Below are 20,648 nucleotides of genomic sequence, written 5' to 3' on the forward strand. Positions count from 1 at the left end.
TACGTGATCCTTGATTTGTTGAGCACACTACATGGTGTGCTTCGATCGAGTTCCTAAACATTTCCTTTAGATTTCCCGGGTTCCCATATTTCCAAAGAGCACCCGATATCTGCAAGTAATAATTTCCGGTAGTGATTTTCAAGTAAAAATTAATTCAAACTGATCCCTCCTTATTGATTGTAGGGGGAAATTGGGTACCTTTGAAAGTAGGGCACCTTTGAAATTAGGGCTCCTCTGAAATTAGGATTTTTCACCAATTTTTATATAAAATTGAGCCTTATCGTATATAATATAATTTTTAAACATGGGAGAAAATCCGGTGACCCATTTCCCCCTAAATATAAAACCCCTAATAGACTCAGCCTCATCCTCAAAAATATTTATCCATCTAAACTTGACGTTAAAAGATAAGCTCAAACTATCCCATATGGGGAAGTGGGCACCTTTGAAAGTGCGATGCCTTTGAAATTATGAGTTTTTTACCTAGGTTTAACCCTTGAACGACGTTATCACACTTGCACATTAAAATTTTAATGTGATTCACATTAATTGTCGCTTGTGAGCGTCCAAATAAGTTATTTGTATCTTTGAGTCACTTAATATTTGGGGTTTTTCTATTTATTGATAAAGAAGTGGACTTGGCCTGCAAAAATAAGTTTAAATTTACCTAAAGCATAAATATTTTTCACATTAAAAAATTAAAGAGAAAATCGCATTAATTTTTCGCATTAATGCTATAAATCAATTTATATCAAATTTAGCGGGCCAAGTCTACATTTTTATCAACAAATAGATCAAATTTTGAATATAAAATGATTCAAACACACAAATTACACATTTGGACTCTCACCAGCGACAATTAATGCGAATCATATTAAAATTTTAATGTGCAAGTGTGATAACACAGTAACACTTTTAAGAATTTGGGATTTTGCGGATTTTGGCTGTCGGGATTTTAACCGGGGTCCATCCCAAAAATTAAATAGTATTAAACCCATTAAACCTTAAATAATTCAAGAATATTAAGATTTAGCACACCTTAATGACATTTTAACCCAAGGTGATTTTACTTTTTTGAAATGTCTTTTTTGGATAAAAGACAAAAATTAAAGAGATATGGTTTATGATGAATTTTAAACATAAAGCTTGTTGAAATCTTCCAAGGGAGTTTCAAAAAAAAACTAAAGCTGCTTTTAATCGTAATTTCAAACAAATCGAAATTTCCTTATCTAAAAGGATTTCCGGAGGCATTAGGATTTACTGGTGAAAATACTAATTGTTTAGTTGCAGCTATATTTTTTACTTTTAGGTTATTGTTAAATTTTTTATAGGCTTTTTGCTAAATTTTTACTTGATTTGTGTGATAATTTTAGTTGAAATACCGTAAGTGTGGGTGACTTTGTCCCCTTTTGGTGATTTTGACATCCTCCTGTTCGTAAGCTTTTTTTTACTTCTAGAACGTAAGGATGGTCTTTACCGATCCGATCTACCATGTCTGAGCAGTGAGAACCGTTCTTAAACATTAGAATTAAAGAGAAGCTTACGAACAGGAGGATGTCAAAGTCACCTACACTTACGATACTTTAAAATCTTATACCGGCTTCAGACTGAAGGCTAATCCCAATTCCCGAATGCCTTAAAAATCTAAATAACAAATAATTTTGTAGAGTTTTAAAAGTCTAATGAATAATTTTTCCTTAATATCCTTTCCGAAGCATAGAACTTCCTGAAAAATCTTGCCTGATAAGGAATTAGAGGATTTAAACCATAAGGCTAAGCCTCAGGTCTGAAGCTCGTATTAGCTTCTGTGGTCTGAAGTCTTAGGTAAAATCCGGTCTCATCATATCAGACTAACATTTTGTATTTACATATTTTGACACTCGTAGAGGAAAGTACTCTCCCTTCGAACGTTCATGGCTTCGAATAATGTGAATTTTCTTCTATTTCTCCTAAAAGAGATTTTACTTAATTATCACATAATTTTTAATAATTGATAATAAGCTAACTAATATTTAATAGAAATGTGTAAGTCTACTAGGAAAAGTAAAAGAAAATTCACATTATTCGAAGGCATAAATGTTCGGAAAAGTTTTTCCCCTAGGTCTCGTATATCATGTGTTAAAAGTCGATTTTCATGGACGTCCCGTCTCGTCCGTTTGTCCATCCGTCGTATAACCGCTTCTTGAGAGGTAGCAGATCGAAAATTGTTTTTCAGCAAGGCTTAGGTGTCGAAGAGCAAGATGAATAAAAACAAATAACAAAGTAATAAGGTGGGCCAGATCGGGTTGGTGATGACGTAGATACTTTTTGGAGGTTATGTCAAAAATCATCTGTTCGTGACTCGCGCCAAAATCTCATGCGAATACATCTCTATAAAATGTTGGGAATATATCAAAATTATTAGTTTAATTGTTAACAGTAAGTGGTCGAAGAGCGGCTAGAAGTTGGTGATGTTACATATACGCCCCACTCCCACCGTAATTTTTAAACACCCTTAAATTTTGCTTTTCAGTAACTCAGACCCTATGGCATAGATTGATCTCAAATTTTATACAGCTTTCGACCGCTTTGACTGAAGGTATCAGGGTTCAAAAATTAAATTTAGAAATGGCTATAGGTCCGGTTCTAATTGCCAAAATTTGATTTTCTTGGGTGATAATGAAAAGTTTCGTTAAATGCTGTAACTCTTTTGAGCACCCCAACTTCATACGATTTAATCAAAAAGCTGATTCATCTAAATCTAAAGTCTTATTTTAGAAAATTCGATGTTTTGCAAAGTTGTAACACATCAAGAGTCTTTTCATCATTTACGTTTTCTATGATCAAATACGTAAATAAAAGGGGACTTATAGCCATTTCTATATTTATTTGAACGCGTATATCACGGGCCAGGTGGGCGGGGTTAGGCTTTTTTCCCAAAAGCTTTGAGGCCCAGATAGGGTAGAGTCAGTACTTTTTCGCCAGTAAGCACTTTTTCGCCACCTAGAAATAAAATTACTTTTTCAGGGAATTATGAGCTCCTGGAACTACGAAATGACTGTTACTTCGTAACCTCTAGTCCAACGGATCAGAAAACCATAACTGGTACTCCACCGACTAGATTATTTGCAAGTTAATTGAAGAAAATGTCGACAAGGTGAACAGTCACCAAAAAAATATGGAGTTCTTAATAAACTTGTCAACGCTCAGACAAATTGTCTTGCAATATTTTATGTTTTTGCAGTACAGTATTTGATATTTTTTCACTGAAAGTCACTTTGATATTAACTAAGCTTCGCTATAATATCATTATTTAATAATGTTTTACAAAAAAATAAAGAAATACGGATGTGATGAAATAGGGCTTACTTTTTCGGTTGTGTAAGTACTTTTCGCCACTCATTTTTCCAAGCATTTTACAAGTGGCGCACCTCGCGGAATTTAGTTGAAACAGACGTAATTGTCAATTGATTTTTGTCGCAAACAAAAAATGTGCAAAAAATCATTCGAATTACTCTAATAATTGTCTAATATCGGTGTTAAATAAGAAAAGTACTGTGCAATGTACTTTTGCGGGTTTTCGAAAGCTGCTGTTTCTTAAAAATCAATTAAAAACAAGTGGCGAAAAAGTGCTTACACAGTGGCGAAAAAGTGTTTACAAAGTGGCGAAAAGTACTGAAACATGCATTGTTGCAGGAAATGTATTTTTTCAACTAGATGCCCAAAAATTCCCGGAAAGTCTCCTGGTTCATTAGAGAGACAATGCTTTAAAGCACTTGTACAGAAAACTTCTTTTTATTTCGACAAAAATTGTAAGAATTACAAGGGTTCAAAACCTTAAGGTGGCGAAAAGGGCTTACTCTACCCTATAACTTAATAAGATTTGAGCCTAATCATTTTCAAAAGAACTGAGTTATTGAAAAAAAATTTTTTTTTGGTAGTAGGGTAAAGTGGTACAAATTGGACAATGGTACAATTTGGACAGGGCTTTTTTTCTTGATAAATTTAGTACTTTATTTTTATTTGTATATTTTTAATGCTTTAGTTTTATAATTTGGTTCCTTGTGCTCAAAAACAAATTTTGTACTGTATCATGAAAAAAGCAATCGGCGAATTGTCCAACTTGTAACACTATGTCCAACTTGTATCACTTTACCCTATTCCAAAATAACCAAATTTTAAACTTTGTCCGAAAAACCGCTTGTCGATATCTCTTTCCGTTCTCTCTTTTTGTATTGAAGATAAATGGTCGAATATATAGACGGGGAGAGCACAACGAAAATCGGTTGGGCGCGATCAGTGATCAGTCGAGGCCGAGTTTAATTTTGGAAAACAGTGGCTGAGATTGTTCGGAATCTCGGTAAGGATTCATATTCTAGAAAAATTCATATGATAGGCGCCCTATGCATCTCAAATAGTTTACTGTTTACTTAAAGAACGAGTGGGACACCGGTATCCCAATAACAAAAACAATTTTTTTAACTATAGAAAGGTCCTCTAAATAGTCCGAAAAGTTAGTTTTTAATTTTGGGACACCGGTGTCCCATTCGTCCTTAACTCTTTCGTCTCTCTTGGGACTGTAGTACCCAAAACAGCATATGATTATTCAGTGAAAAACAGTGTTTTTTAATTATTCAGAACTGAGAAAAATTCAATTATTTTGGATGATTACAAACTATAAGGATGTCCAAATGTAAGAAATTTTTTGTAGGACCTCAATTAATTCCTGAGCTTAGATATTTTTGATTAAAAAATTGTGAAATTGGCTTGCAGCATATGCTGCGGTCCGGAAAGAGTTAAAGGGTTAAGAAACAATTAAATATCTCATTACGAGAACAGTAAAAAAGAGCACAAAAATTAGCTCAATGCAAGGAGTAAAAATTTTATAGTAAATGCACTTAGAATGGAATGTGTTTCGGCCTGCAGCCTTTGATTTGATCTTCATATATCAAAGTTGGAAATTGGTCCAATGGAAACTATTATTCTGTTGAACCACCATAACAAACATCATGATCAACATTTTATTGCACTTTAACCCATTCAGTCAATGTACCAGAAATACTTGAGATAGAATGTTCATATTTTGGGATTAGTTTCTTACAGATTAGTAATGAATTTTTTAAAAAGAAAAAAAAAATTATCTCATATGGTGGCGCGGGGAGCCTCTGTCAAACACACGTCTTAACGGCCACTGAATTTAAATTTTGTGCATTAATTCCATTAATTCATTACAAACTCTATTGCTTTAGATAGAGTGACTATCCAAGAACACCAATTGGGAACTAGAATTCAAATCAGGAAAGAGGAAAGAGGTCAATTTTAACAAATTCAACGGGATGTCGTATTTTCCGTCCGCCATTTTGAGCAAAAATTTTGCATGGTTTTCCGCGAAGCAAGAAAATAATAACAAAATGTACTTTTATCTCTGTTGGACTATTTTTCTCAAGTAATTGAATAACTAATGTTACTAAAAATTCATTTCCGACAGCAATTCGGATAAAAATTGCCCAGAAATAAATCATCAAAAATCACTCAATTTGCGTATGATATATAATACCATGGTAAGGAATGGGTTAATAATCCCTAGATTGCTTCTTCTATCTAACGGGAGGTAAAATAAAGCATAGTCCTAGAGCCCAACTAGAGGTGGATCATTAAGAAATCCGAGATTAAATTCGTAATCTCGAAATTGGATGATTATTACAGACGTTACAGTGGTAATAAAGTACAAGATATTATTATTACAAAAAATTAAGGACCCTGAACTTCTGAAAAAAAAAAGAAATATACAAATTGAGACAATTAGCCAAAAGCGCCAATTAATTAAAACCCAGAGAGCAAAGGACGTTCTGGAGAAAATAAATTGTGCTCCAGTTTCACGCGTGCCGGAACAGGGTGTTCCATACCCTCTTGCAATTTCATCACGTCGCCTTGTCCGGAATCTTGCTGTTTCGCGCGCTCTCTGTCACAGTAACTTCCAATAAGACACACAGAGACATGTGGTGCGCGAGAGAGACCATGGTGAGAGCCAAGAGCTGGTAGGAAAGCTCAGTTGTGCTCATGACTCGGCCGTGTGAAGACACTCATCCGCGCTAAAAGATTGTGTGGGAGCCTCTGAGGGAGATTTCAAAGACTTCCCCCCAAAACGGTCATCCGGGGATTAAGTGTGGTCTAGTTGGTGTTCCGGGGAGTGTCTGCTGTGCCTTATTGTGCCTTTGAGGATTTCGGTGTAAAGGATATGGCCTTTTGAAGTGCCTGAAGGTATTAAGATTGGGATCCGTGTGTGGCTAGAAGAAGAAGTAGAAAAAAAAAGTTGTGCAAATTGGTGAGCATTACATCACGTTGAAAGATGATGAGACTGTGGTGGAGATCCGTGAATCTCCTGACATGGTGTGGTGCCTATTTCCTCCTCCATATCACAATCCTGGACATTGTGGGTGCCTTCAATGTAGATACTGTGAATTATGTTAAGTACGAGGGACATCATGATTCCATGTTTGGATTCAGTGTGGCCCTCCATCAGGAATCCCAACGGAAATGGTAATTGCATTTCAACTTTTTTTTTTTAAATCTTGAGATTCAGCATTTTCTCGCCCTCCTCTTGACTTCTTGTCCTTCCCACTGAGTGAGTCCTTTCTCCAGGAACAGTTCTTTCATATGGTAAAATGTGCAATGTGGTGCACATATGTGCGTAAATGATGTCTTTTTCCTTAACTTCGGTGAATTTTATGCTCACGTATATAGATGTGGTGATGTATGGATGAGTAAATAAGGTATTTATTTAGTTGCGGATGCTCCAAAAATAGATGGTGGGGAACTAATATTTAGAATATAACTCTTGGGATGAGAGAATAACATACAACACGTTGGAAATCGTCGAAGAAATCTCTGATGGTTGTTGAAGACAAAAAAGATTCCGATTATAGAGACACACAAGACGAAAAGGGAAGAAAGGTTTATTTTTTAACACAACTCCAGATTAAGTGCAATCTTCCAAATACAAAAATATACTACTAAAAATGTTAGGGCGGGAGGAGTTCTATGGAAAAAGAAAAAAAGAAAATCGAAGAGAAGCTAAAAGGCCCAAAGAGACACAAATAGATGGGGCAATTTGTAGCAATCTCGAGTGGAATTTCTCGTTGTGTCTTTCATTGCACAATCATCATTGTCTCTTCCTCATCAATTTAATCAAGTGAGGTGGAAGAAAAATTTATCCATGCGAAGGAAAATTTGTCCAGAAAAGATGTGACAATTTTCAGTGAGGCTGCGAGAAAGTAACTTGGGCAGGCGCACAAGAACTTTCCTGCAAAAGTGTTAGTGTTAAACTTTTAGAGCTTACGTGAGCAATGATTCATGATTACCTGCAGATGTGCAAATTTTGTTGTGGGCAGAAATTTATTCGTAAATTATTCATTTCGCAGAAATTATTGGTAATTGTAGACTTTTTTTTTCAAATAAAATCCCGAAATTTGAAAATTATTATATTTCCTCTGAGGTCTAAGATGTCATTCTTAATAATATAATCATTCAAATCATTAAACTCACGTTTTAAAAAGTATAAACTTCAGAAAGGTAATTTATAAGCGGTAAAAAACTTATCGTATTTCTACTTAATTTTTAATTATCAAGATATACCTTTCAAATATCATAAACAAGTACATTGATTGAATAAGTCAATTCTTAACTTAATTCAAGCAAAATGACACTGTACTTTGAAGGGAACTCCCCAGAGAGTTGCCCTACATCCCAAAGTACATGCACAAGTGTTAATCACTTTAAAATGATCGAATTGAGGAATATTTCAAAAGTATTATTAAGAGGTTTTCAGACTAAAGAATTATTCCAGTTTTTAAATTAAAAAGTCAATTTACCGTCATTGCGGGTGACTTTGCACGTTTTTTCGCTGTTTTTCAACTTTATCCTCTAAAACTGGATAGTTAAAGTGAAGGAAGGGGGGTGAATGGGTAAAATTATTTGTATTCAGTTGTTAATGAATAGATTTTGTGCCACTAGCATTAATTTTATAAAATTTTACTTTTTACTTTTCAATAAATACTAAAAAAATCAACAATTTCTGATAATAAACGACAATCAAGATCTTCACATCTAAGGGTAAGATGTACGAGATCTATACAAGATGACGTCATCGCCATCTTGATTTGACGTTTCTGTCCGCCATTTTGAGTTACTGTCAAAACTTAAAACTTGTCCTATTAGGCTGAAATTTTAGTATGTTGTAGCTGATGTCAAGACCTTTTCAGATTGTATCTATGTTCTAGTCGACCTCAAGCCTCTACCTAGATACAGAGGCTCAAAGATTAAAATTTTGTAATACTTATATTTTGGCGGTCTTTATTTTTTAATCTTCAATATTTGAAACCTGAACGAAATGCCTCAGTAACCATTAAAAATGGTTGAGACTTTTATTTTATATATTTATTTACTCTAACTTAATTAAAAAAAAAATAAACGAAAAGTGCATTAATTTTTTTTTTATTTTTCATCTTTGCGAAAACAGTTTTTTAGATTCTCAAATAATACGCTGTTATAAACAAAAACATTACTTTTCATTTTGTTTGTTTGTTAGATCTCATCGCCTAACGATAGCGCTGTCTTTTTTGTGATGGTTTTGATAAAAGAAGCTCCTTGTAGTTCTGTATTCATGAAAATGTCAAAATTTTGAACTTGGAGCTCCTATATCCAGACAATCGCTTGACCTATGTCGGATTTTATATATGTTCTGAAAACGCCTTGACATCAGCTAGAACATACTAAAATTTCAGCTCAATCGGATGAGATTTTCGTTTTGACAGTTATTCAAAATGGCGGACAGAAACGTCAAATCAAGATGGCGACCATACCATCTTGCAGATCTCGGTCATTTTATCTTAAGTTCCCACAAAATTTGATAATTTAAGCCAAATTCTTCTATAATAAATTTTTAGAATGACCATTATATGCAATTTTATAACATGAATCATGCGTTCTTACGAAGATAATAGTGAAAAAAAGTATTTTAATAAAAATAGTGAACAAAATCGAAGTGAATTATTCTAGCCAGATAAATTTAGAATAGATTTGAGCAATTCACTACTCTGAAACCGGTTTTGGCATTAGACCTTCAGATAACTTTTTCACAGAGTCGTTTTTTTGGCAAAATACCTGTATTTGCATTGCATTGAATATTACTGAAACTACTAGGATCCTTCTGCGTTACTTGGTACACAACATATCCCTATATACTTTGACATGGTAAACCGGATCGGCGAGGACTATCAATAAATGCTAGAATTAATGAAAGTCTCACGAACAGCAGAGTGCAAAGTCACCCCCGAGTGCAAAGTCACCCGCAACGACGGTACTCTTAATCTAATCCTAATGGCTCCGGCACACCTCTTAGATCAGGAAAATTTCATGATATCAAAATTCACATCCCTTTCTTTCTTAAACGTTTCACACATGTATATCTCATTCTTTCGCACTCTAAATTCGGTTGAGCTAAGTTGGATTTGTTGTGATGTTTAAAAGAAAAAGAAGAGTGCGAAAAAATGAGACAGACATATAGAAAGCATGTGAGCAAGAAAAGGATTCGAATTTTGACTATGAAATACTCCTGATCTAAAAGTTGTGCCCGGAGTCCGGAACCATAAGTCAAAATTTTCCGAAAAAAATCTTGACTTATTAGGATATTAACGATGTTTAACCATATTGTAAACCCAGATGGGGCTCACTTAAATAACATTAAAAACTTATAAAGGGAAATTGGGGAACTGAGGCTGCCACCCTTACAGTAGACTCTCGCTCAATTGGCTCTTTTTCAATCGGGCGAAAAATTTTGTTGACAATTTTCACGTTTAATTATGAAGCTCATTTGCTCAAATTCGCTGTAGTTCTTCCTATTTTATTGTAATTATCTATAATTGAGCGCTTTTTGTGGAATTTATGAGGCTTTGACACCCAAATCTATCGATAAACCGGATGACATTTTGCCCCAAATGCCCAATTGAGACAGAGTCTATTGTATTTCAACTTCCTGAAAGTGAACTGTCCATGGCGATTGATGCTCACTCACTGCAGTAACTGTCGTTAATTGCGATAAGCTTCAAGAGCACCATATAACAACTTTCAGCACCCACCTGGGGATGGTAGGGGTTGGGCGTGTAAAAGGATTAAAGGATTAGGATTAAGATTGGTGGGATACGGCCGTTGACTGGGTTTACATGCGTCGAATAGGCCGTATGCTCTACAATATGACTAAGGGTCAGAAGTCCGTTTACCATGAGACTTTTTACTTAGATCACTAAAGTACTTAAATAAAAGCCTTTCTTTTGGGCTATAGCCTGGCTTTTTAGAAGTATTTTTGATGATTTTTTACATTTCTTATTTAATTCCCTGATGCAAAAAATGTTTAATTGATCTTCATTGTTGTGGACAGAACGCCATCTGACGGAAATTTTATGAATTAATATTTTTTGACATTGTAATTTAGTCCCTTCCGGGCTTCCGGCATTCTGTCTTTTCGTTTTGTGACTTTAATGGCGAGACACGCGTGACGACGACGACTATAGAAATTTGGTTATTTTCTCGAGTAAGTTGTGAAAATGGTGTAAAATTATGTTATCTATTGAATCTAAGAGGGTATTTCTTTTCTTTGCGATAGGTTGATTAAACAGAGACAGGGGGATTTAATAGATATTAAGCGATATCCAGAACAAGATTGAAGTCTTATTAGGTAAAGACAAAGACGATTTATTTAGTAATTAGGACGACTTTTAATCAATTATCTAATTAGCTCTACTAGATCGTCTCGGGAATTAGCCGTGTCTCGCCATCTGTAAGATCTGTAAGATGACGACAAAATAAAGAGAATTAAAAAAATACAGTACACTCGATTTAACGACGACCCCAACATTCATTGTGTGTTATTTAGTCAATTACAATTACTGTGAAATATGTCATAAGAATATCGGTAGTGTAAATGCTGATCTGATTCACAATAAGTTAATTTTAGATTGTTAATTTAACTTGGCAAAATGCCTGATGAAACAGTTGTATTGCTCAAAATTCATGCGCGCTCCAAAGGAGCTCCGCTCAAGACGAATGCCTACGCACTCGAAGAAAGGGAGAGTTGCAATTTATCGCATTGCCCCATCGTCTTCTTCTGATCGTTGTGCGCGAGTATCCGCAAAATGTTGCAGTTAATCGTACAAATTGATATAAAGTGATTTGTAATTTTGCTCAAGGGGTATCTCCTTTCCGTTGATACATATTTCAACTGGTCTCTCCTATAGCTTGGACATATAATTCAATTCATCCCAATTGTCCGAAGCGCGATTCCATTGATTATATTTGTGACGCGCGCTAATCGAAAATGATGAACCAGTTGGTTTGGTCGTTTTTCCTCCTTGAGCTTCACTCTGTCTCTTTTTCTCTCTGCGTGCTTCAGTGGAAAAAGATACAAGAGTGAGAAATACTACAACATCACTTTACTACTGAATGTCGTCTCTAAAAGAGTGCCTCTGGATTTGACTGGAAAGGCGATCTTCGAGAGCAATCCCCATCAATTCTCACTCTGTTTTCAATATCTACCCAGAGAGCACAAGAAGCTTGTGTAATAATAAATTGCCCATACCGTGTGTGCTCGTGCGATCGTGTGGAGAAGCTACTGGGGAATAGGGAAGGAGAATCCACATAACACACATGATAGTGAAGATGCCTCTAAGGAGAAAAACAAATACAATAGTAAATAGGGCTTAAACTTAAATAAGATACTAATGATATTTGAACACTCAGATATTTGACGATCGTATTTTGATCTCACACTTGATCATGGGAAATGCAGTATATAATGCTAATAGTACAGTGTGGAAAATGTATTTAGAATATACATATGTTAAGCTTCATAGTATTTTCAGAAAATCATTTTCCAACACGGAAATTCCGAGGGTTCTTCATGAAGGGAAAAGTTTTTGCTATAACACGAAATATGATATGATCAGTTTTCATGGAATGGATCACATTTTATTGGGGCTTTAAATTACCATGAAAATTAGTTACATAGTTTAACAAATGATACAAAACACATCTGCGTCAATATTTTTTCCAGCCTATTAAATTAAGATTGAAACCAGAGTGAATTAACTAAATAAATAGAACATTGATCATTGTTTTATTATAAATGTTTGAAGTTGAATAAGCAACATTTTGATTACAGGTTATTCGAAATTATTCAATTAACTGAGTTTCTCTGAAAAGATAAAGTACTTTGGTGAGAAGAATTTTTTGTAAAAGGGCTCTGTAACAGGCCCTTCATTTAAAATGCTTAAATACTGCAATTATTTCCAATTTTGGAAAAAGAGCATGTATTCGTGAGCTTGTTTTTTGGGGAATAATGTGGGCTTTTTGTAAGGCCACTGTTTATTTTAAAAGTTTAATAGAATGGTTAACATAAGCGACTTGGACCAATTTTTGCATCTCTTAAGTTGTAAATTGATTTCTTATCCGACCGCCGGAGTAGTTATACACTGAGAAAAAAGAGGGTGTGATTACCCTTTTTTCCTCATAAATTTAACACTTTTTAGGTGTAAAAATATATCAACATTTTTTAATGTTAATTTTACACCTTTTTAAGGGTAAAATTCACATGAAAAGGGTAATTTTAACCCCTAATACACCTAAAAAGCATAATATTTACACCAATTTCAGATCAATACTGCAGGGTAAAATAAACATTACCAAAATGTTATTTTAACTTCTTCGGATTTCTCTCAGTGTATGTATAAGGCTTCGTAGGGGGAAGTGGGGTACCTTCGAATTGGAACTTAGGACACCTTTGAAATAAATGTTTTTCTTCTGTTCGTGAAACACTGTTAAGCATATTTATGATTGATGTTCCATATGAACTTTGTCACACGAAAATCTTCTTGACTGAAGTATACTCTTAAAACGAAAACATTTAAGCATATACTTCAGTAGAGATAAAATTTTACATAGAAAAAAAGCAACAATTATATCGATATTCTTCGAGAAAACTCAACTTGACGAGAAAGTTGTTTCAACTGTATAGTTTTTTCTTAGTGTACCGATAGGGACTAATATAACTGAATAAGAAATTTCAATACCTTCCCAAAAAATCCAAATTCAACCAAATCGGTTTTTCCGGTTATAGATATATATGGACGAAATATTCGCCTAGGCTACCTCTAAAACATATCCGAAAATAAAACAAATCGAAGTAATCCGTTTTCGAAATAAACCAAAAAGCATGTTTTTAGAGGAGAAAGTAAGAGGAAAAAGGAAAAACGTTTGGAGATAGTTTTTTTTTTTTATTGTAGTAGTAATCAAACATTAATCAATAAATTAATTAATGAGTCACTCAACTTCCACCTAGAAATGAGTATTTGGATGTCAGAGGAAGAAAGGATTTGAATGGCTTGGTTTGGTAGTCGACTGGGTTAACAATTGTCAAATATGCCACACGCGTTACAGAAATGGCACGACTTATTAATAAAGGAATGGTGAAGCTTAAAGGATAAATAATTGCGATAAGCAAATTCAACGACCTATTTATCATTTTTTGCGGCTTTGAATAGATCAAGTTGCAGAGTCCTCGGTCTATGATGCAAATGTCTCAAGCTCAAATCCTCTTTAGGTCACCAGGAATTTTTCTAACGTTGAAGGTGAAATTTTTTAACAATATCAAAATGGGATCAGAATTTGATCAACCCTTTTCTTGTTTTCAATTTATCATTGTGTGTAACAATAAAAGAGAAAAGATTGCAGTAAAGCAAATCAGAATTTTATTGCATGAACCATACTTAAAAGCAATAAAACTCTATATTTGATCCCTCGTAATATTCCTCTTAGGGTTCATAATTCAATTTTTTTTATTATCCATATTCCTTTAAACGTTTAGGGAGGTTTACGAAAAATATCTATTGTGAAAACTGAAAACCTCAGTCGCTTATTAAGATACTGAATTTTAATATTTCTGGTTTGTCACATTTTTTCCCATGTTTCCTTATGCGGGCTTCAGATCTAAGGTTTAACCGTGTGAGTTAATTTCTCTAATTTATTATCAGACAAGGTTTGTAAAGAAATTTGAGTTCAAATTGGATATTAAAGGCAAATACAGTGGGACCTCGATAGAGTCAACTAATTATTTCCAGGCTTGTTGACTCTATTGGATTCGTTGACTCTATTGGAGTCCGAAAAAAATCATTAAATTATGAAATTTTGATAGGAAGGGGTTTTATTTTATGTTTGTACTAGATCATTGATAAATTCAAAACGATAGTCTAATATTATTTAATTAACCCGTATATTTGGGCAGAAGTTAGAGATTAGGGAATGATTTTACGGAATGTTTTAATATTAGTAAAAATCTTAAGTAAATTACTCTCCATGTGGTAATATTGTAGTCCCGTCACTATGTTAAGATAACGAAATGATGTCTTAAAGATTTCTTTTCTCATATTTTTTAAAAAGAGCTCTGCTAGATTTATTGAAAATTCTGTTGGAATTAACGTTATTAACTAGAAGTTTATTCATTCATTCACACACTCGAGCCCAATGAAATTTATTTTAAAGTTTTAGCGTATAAAAGAAGAGATTGATAGTGATAGAATGATAGAGATTGATTAGCTAAATAGTTAGGGATATCGACTTAAAGTCTTCAGATGACCCCCTAATAAGTGAACCTGATGATTAGTAATAGGGGGAGGTGGGGCTACTTTGAGCTGTGGGGCTACATTGTTATACGATTTTTTCGCATATTTCTAAAGGAAACTGGGCTTTAACATGATGTAATTTGGATAGACAAAATAATTGTGTATCTAAATAAAATAATTGTAAGGACTAGCCTCATTTAGAAATAGGCGAAAAATTCGTATAACAATCTAGCCCTACAGCTCAAAGTAGCCCCACCTCCCCCTATGACCCTCATTTTCTCCTTAACCTTCTCCTTTACCACCGAAATCGGTTTTTTGTGATTACAGGAAACACGTCATACGGTTTGTTTTTTTTTTTTTTTTTTTGACGAAATTAGGGTCGTATTAATAATATTCAAGTTGACTTATGGGGGATCGTCCGAAGACTCCAAGTCAATATCTTTAACCATTCACTACTTTAATCTTAAGTGTGTAAAAGAAGTAAGTTTTTTAACCGTTTTTTTGCTGATTAATTTTAAATTTCTGTTGCTTATTTGTTTTTTATCCAAATTTTCTTTTGAGATACTAGTCTTTTAAATTAAAAATGTAACCTTAAAGAAATTTACACGTTTTCTTTTGAAAGATAATTTTATGATGGTTTATCATGTACATTTTTGAAAAACAAGTAAGTTCTTTAAAAAGTTTGAATAAATTTAGAAAAAAAAACTTCACTATTATATTCAAGAAATCTAGCATCCCGTACATCTTTTGTTTTTGTAATTCGAGTTCATATTTTTTCTATTTGTGCCATAATATTATTCAAATCCAAATTAATGATTGCTCAAACATTGTGATCATAGGCATAATCAAAAAATCTTAAGACAAAAAAGAAAAGACAAAAGAACTTTCAATCGGTCAACATGCTTAAAATTAAGAGGAAAAAATATTTTGTTGAAAAATGATTGCACGGTGAATGTTCGAATTTTATCATAATATTACCATGTACTTAAAAAAATGTTTTTCTTGTGTTAAAAACGTTACATTGGTACACAAAAAGACTAGTTTTAATTTCGAGAAGATCATAATAAAATCATGTACTATTGTTAGTTCAATAATAAAAGAAAAGGTAAGAGGGAGGGAAGATAGAGGAGAAATTCTGAACGAAGATGGAAGAGGGGCAGATTATTTGAGAAGATTGGAAGCTGCAAAAAATATGTATTAATGTTAAAGTAAGTTAGGTTAAACAATGTATGTTACAAGGTCCAAAATGGACGCTAATAAAGAATTATATAATAAAAGAAAAGTTGGCTCTATCGGAGTCAATTTGGGTCCAAGTTAACTCTATCGGAGTCCGTAGAGTAAAAAAATTAGCTGTTGACTCTATTGGAGATTGACTCTATCGGGGGTGCACTCTATCGAGGTCCCACTGTATTACATTAGACATTGAAAAATCATTATATATGTTTTTTAGAATGTTAAGACTTTCAGGAACTTAGCTGTGTTATACCGGGCTTCACCTTCAGAGCTTAGCCATGTGAACTTATTTAATGTTAACTTAAGATTTGTTATTAAATAATCCCTTAGATTTCGATTCTTCAACACGTTCGAGAACTGGGTTAAACCTCAAATCTGAAACCCGTTTTATGATTTCAGAAGTTTTGCGTAATGCACAATGCAATTGCAACCTTTGAATGTACAACTTTAGTTAAAGTTCCTAGTAATTGTTTGATGTATTTTAAAGTCACAATGAATTTTAATCCCATAGATTTACATGTCAGTGATTATCTTAAGGCTATTATGGTTTTAGATATCAGTTAACTTCCGTGGTGAAGTTTCATTCAACAAACAATTTTCTTGTGTGTTTGAGGTGGTATTCCAAGAAGGACTCTTAATCAAAGACATATCTTATCCGACTTCAGAGTAATTTGAGACTCCTATAAAGAGTCTTCTATATCAAATATTATTCCAACAAATGTACCATGTTTATTTGGTGACAAACCCCTCAACAATTTTCTACGTAGGTTGCCCAGCAATGATGTGTGTTGTTGCATGGAAAAGGCAACAGAAGCAGTTGAGATCTGTGTAAGAATCTGAGAAAAACAGCACCAATGGATCACTAATATAATTCTTAAACGATATTAGGAGGAGAGTGACTGTGTTGTTTTTTTTCTTTAGAGTTGTATTGTATTAAGAGAGAGCATGAGAGAGTGATCTTTCCAATGGATTGTGTATCCAACTGATGGAACTACTGTGAGTGGGGAAATATATATATTGTAATAATGATTGTGCACACAGTCGCAGAAGAAGTTATTTAAAAAAAAATGTTAACTGATGATGAAAAACATCAGCGAAAAATATCTGTAAGACACAATTTTGTCCAATTCAATTTTGGCTTGAATCACAGATCCACAGAAAATTGGAGTCATGTGAGGAGGTGGACGGGAGTGTTTGTGACCAAGCGGCGAACGCATTGCTTTACCAAGTATATAATGTAAAACAGATGAAATTTACATGAGAGTGGCCTTTAAAAAATCACATGTGCCTCTCTCTCACTCTTTGGTACGGCAATCAATGGACATATGGAAGAATTATGACAAAAGTAATGTGCCATTTGTTGAAAAAATCAAAGATTGCCCTAGGAAGGAACTTAGATCATTCACTATTATCCCCTTAGATCAATTGCTTAACCCTCAAATGATAACATTTCCAATTTCTAATGTTTTTTTCTTCAATTTTTTTCTTCTATTTACAGGATAATTGTAGGAGCACCTCAAGCGGATACTTCCGCTATTCAGCCTGAAGTTGTTAAAGGTGGAGCAGTCTTCAAATGTGATCTTTCCTCAGATAGTCACTGCCAAATAATTCCATTCGACCGAAATGGTAATTTTCTCTTATTGCTCATATGTTTTAACGTATATTTCTCTCTCTTTTGTGGTTATATTGATGAGAAGAACGACACCCATTCATAAAGACAGAAAACCCATTAAAAATAGCCACCTACAAGATTACTATAAGAGTTATGGTGAATTGACTTTTTTGTCTCTCTCATACTTCTCGTCTCTCTTTCTTACTATCTCGTTTGAGAAAAAAATTCATGTCACACAGCAAAATATTTTTTTAACAAAATATTACAAATACTATGATAGGAAGGAAATAAGTACAGGTATAAAGTACATTGGTGTGCAAAAAAGCTACAACAGAATCTTAAGAATAATTTATAATAAAATTTAATGTTATTTAGACTGAGTAGAAAATGTTAGTATTATTTGAATTTTACTGAATGTATAACATCAATGCTCTAAATTCCATAAGGCGAATAGTCTCTGTGATCTCTAATATGACCATATTTTTTCTCCTGGGTTAAGAATGCAAAATTTTACTCTAAAAATAGGGTAAGTGTACCAAATTCCGGCCAGTTTGCAATTTCGGCCACCTTTTTTGTTACTGAAATTTCGATGAATTTTTAGTTTCTGCATTCTTTAGACATTATACAATGTAGAAAAAATAACAAAAGAAATATCGCTTAGATGCAGGATGTGATGTGAAAAAGATTTTGGAAGAATTCCGGAAGGGCAAGGAACTATGAAAATAAAGGTGGCCAAAATAGGGCACCAAAGCTATGTCTATATTTTTATTCATTTTAAAATGCATTAAGAATGATTTTAGAGAAAATAAAGACGATAAACTGTTTACAAGGTTCCAAGCAACACTCCTTGTAAAGAAATAACAAGAAAAAATTGTATTAGAAAAATTACATTTCAAACTTGAGGCTTTGGCGCTTGCATGCAACTATGCCGAAATTTGGCACACTTACCCTATCGGATTATAATAATCGATTGGAAGCCATTCAGACTTATCAGAAATTCCAAGACTTTTTTAAGGAGCCCAAATGTTACACCATTTTGTTGAGAAATAGGCTGTTCGGAGCCTTTATTATAAAAACCGTTATTAGGATTAATTCGTGAAAAAATCGAAGAATTATAATATACTGCGTCCTCTGTGGAGTTCATGAAGTAAAAAATATAGGGTTCTATTCGGCTTATTTCGTCTCCAGTTCGCCTTTTCTGTCTCTTAAGAAGAGAAAGATTTGCGAGAATTTGATACCACGGCACTGAAAGTCCTTTGTATCCTCGTGGGCCTTCTTGATGCTTAAAATCAACTAGATTCTTGCATTAACCTAAAGTTAATTTTCGGTTTGAAGGATATATTTCTTCCTGTAAAATCACAGTTCTGGGCAGCCCCAATTAATCCATAGTCTTCAGAGCAACCCGAGCAACCCCACACCCCTTACCGGCTGCTATTTTGCTTCTTACTAATTAGTTTCATTGTGAACCAGTGAAAGTTTATTTAATTTATTTAAAGATTTTACTGTTCGACATTACAGCTAGTTCAGTAACTCGTCCTGGAAAACTTTATTAGAACTTTATTGGGCAAAAAACCCAAAATTCCTTAAAATAAACTTATTTAGCCAATACATCGGTTCTAATATTATCCTATCTCTATGTAGTATCCGACTTTTTGGAGTCTGTTCCATCAGTACTTCCTGAAGAGTCTTGAGTATGTAGAATACAAAATTACAGTCTGATATGACTTCTATGCATAGATATTGCAGTAATTGTTTCTGGTGATTTTTCTATAAGTATGTTAGTATTTTATAAATTTCTTAAGCCTTCTATTGGTTCATAATAAAATATTCTCCATTTTGTTAATATTTTACACTGAATTCGCACTCAATATTAAAATAAGATAAATGTGCCAAATTCCGGCCAGCTTTTAATTTCGGCCATTTTGAGTATAACTTCGACCAAGCAATTGAATTACAAAAAATGTGATAGATCGCTTGTGTTGCTAGAAGTCTAGTAGTTTGTGGCGAAGTGCAAATAATTTTCTTTTGAGGTTTTTAAGTAAAATTGATTAGTGTTCATTATTGTTTTTGTTTTGTTAATAGTGAATTGTTCTTTAGATTCCATGGAAAAGTTCTCAGGAAAATAAATAGACATTTTGTGAGCATCTCTCCAGTGAGGTAATGTTTATTATTTCGGCCGCATCTTTTGCTTCCCCAAAATTCTTATTTATTTTAGTTTTTCATTTTCTGGGTTGCATAGAATTAAAAAGTATCGTCTCTATAGAAAAGATGATGTAGAAAAGAGCTTGGAAATGTTCAGGAAAGGAAAAGTCGCTATACATAAATTTGAGTTGCCAAAGTAACTCTTTAGGTCTTCAGGAGGGGAATTCTGTAACGCTCTGGCAATGCCATATGACAAATTGGGTTCGAATTCTATGAGAGCTTTTTCGAAAATGCGATTCTGTAGCCGTGACATTGCCATTTGAGCTCACGTGGCATTGTCAGAAGTCACATATTCAAGATTTCTGGCAATTCAAATGACAATGAATTTTGTTAAACAAATCAACCAAGACGTACTGCATTTTCATAAAATCATCAAGTAAAGGGTTTTAACTAAAAAATCAATGAATTGCATTTTCGAACTCATAAGATATGACAAAAAAAAGCTCGATTGGCATTGTGAGATTAAATAAATTACACGGAAGATCTCAGGGCTTGTGGATTTAAATGAAGTAAACTAAATTTTAACCTCGTTCTATATGACATTTTGACATTTTCTATCGATTGTTTCACACAAGGTGGTTACAAACAAGGTGGCCGAAGTTACACTCAAAGTGGCCGGAATAACACACAAAGAAATGTCTATATTTTTTATTCATTTTTGAATATTTTGAGATTTAATTTAAAGAAAACAAAGACAATAAACTACTTTTTAACACTAAACCTAACAAGACCCGGTCAAATTGACCCAATTTAAAATTAACACAGATTTAAACGGTAGAATATCACCAGCAAACTTTACGTTTTTTTTTTTTTTAAATATGCACGTAATATATTTAGTGTTTAAATTTTAATTTTTTGCTCTTTTCCAAGACAAATTTGTTGAGTATTCTACCCATTCTACCCTACCGCGGTTAGTTGTTTGACCGAAAAACGACCAAAAACGGTCGGTAGGT

The 20,648-nt window shown here is 33.7% G+C and overlaps 1 protein-coding gene across 2 annotated transcripts in view; it reads left to right on the top strand.

Annotated features, from left to right (window-relative positions):
- Positions 1-6,031: 6,031 nt before the first annotated feature.
- Positions 6,032-20,648, top strand: part of LOC129808011 (integrin alpha-PS2) — a 61,249-nt gene continuing 46,632 nt past the window's right edge. For both annotated transcript variants that reach the window (XM_055857654.1, XM_055857655.1), the window contains exons 1-2: positions 6,032-6,519; positions 17,380-17,507. In XM_055857654.1, the coding sequence (XP_055713629.1) occupies positions 6,329-6,519; positions 17,380-17,507 (319 nt within the window). In that variant the 5' untranslated portion in view covers positions 6,032-6,328. The remainder of the gene's footprint in view (positions 6,520-17,379; positions 17,508-20,648) is intronic.

Source organism: Phlebotomus papatasi, chromosome 3 (assembly GCF_024763615.1).
Source record: "Phlebotomus papatasi isolate M1 chromosome 3, Ppap_2.1, whole genome shotgun sequence".
Lineage (NCBI taxonomy): Eukaryota > Metazoa > Arthropoda > Insecta > Diptera > Psychodidae > Phlebotomus > Phlebotomus papatasi.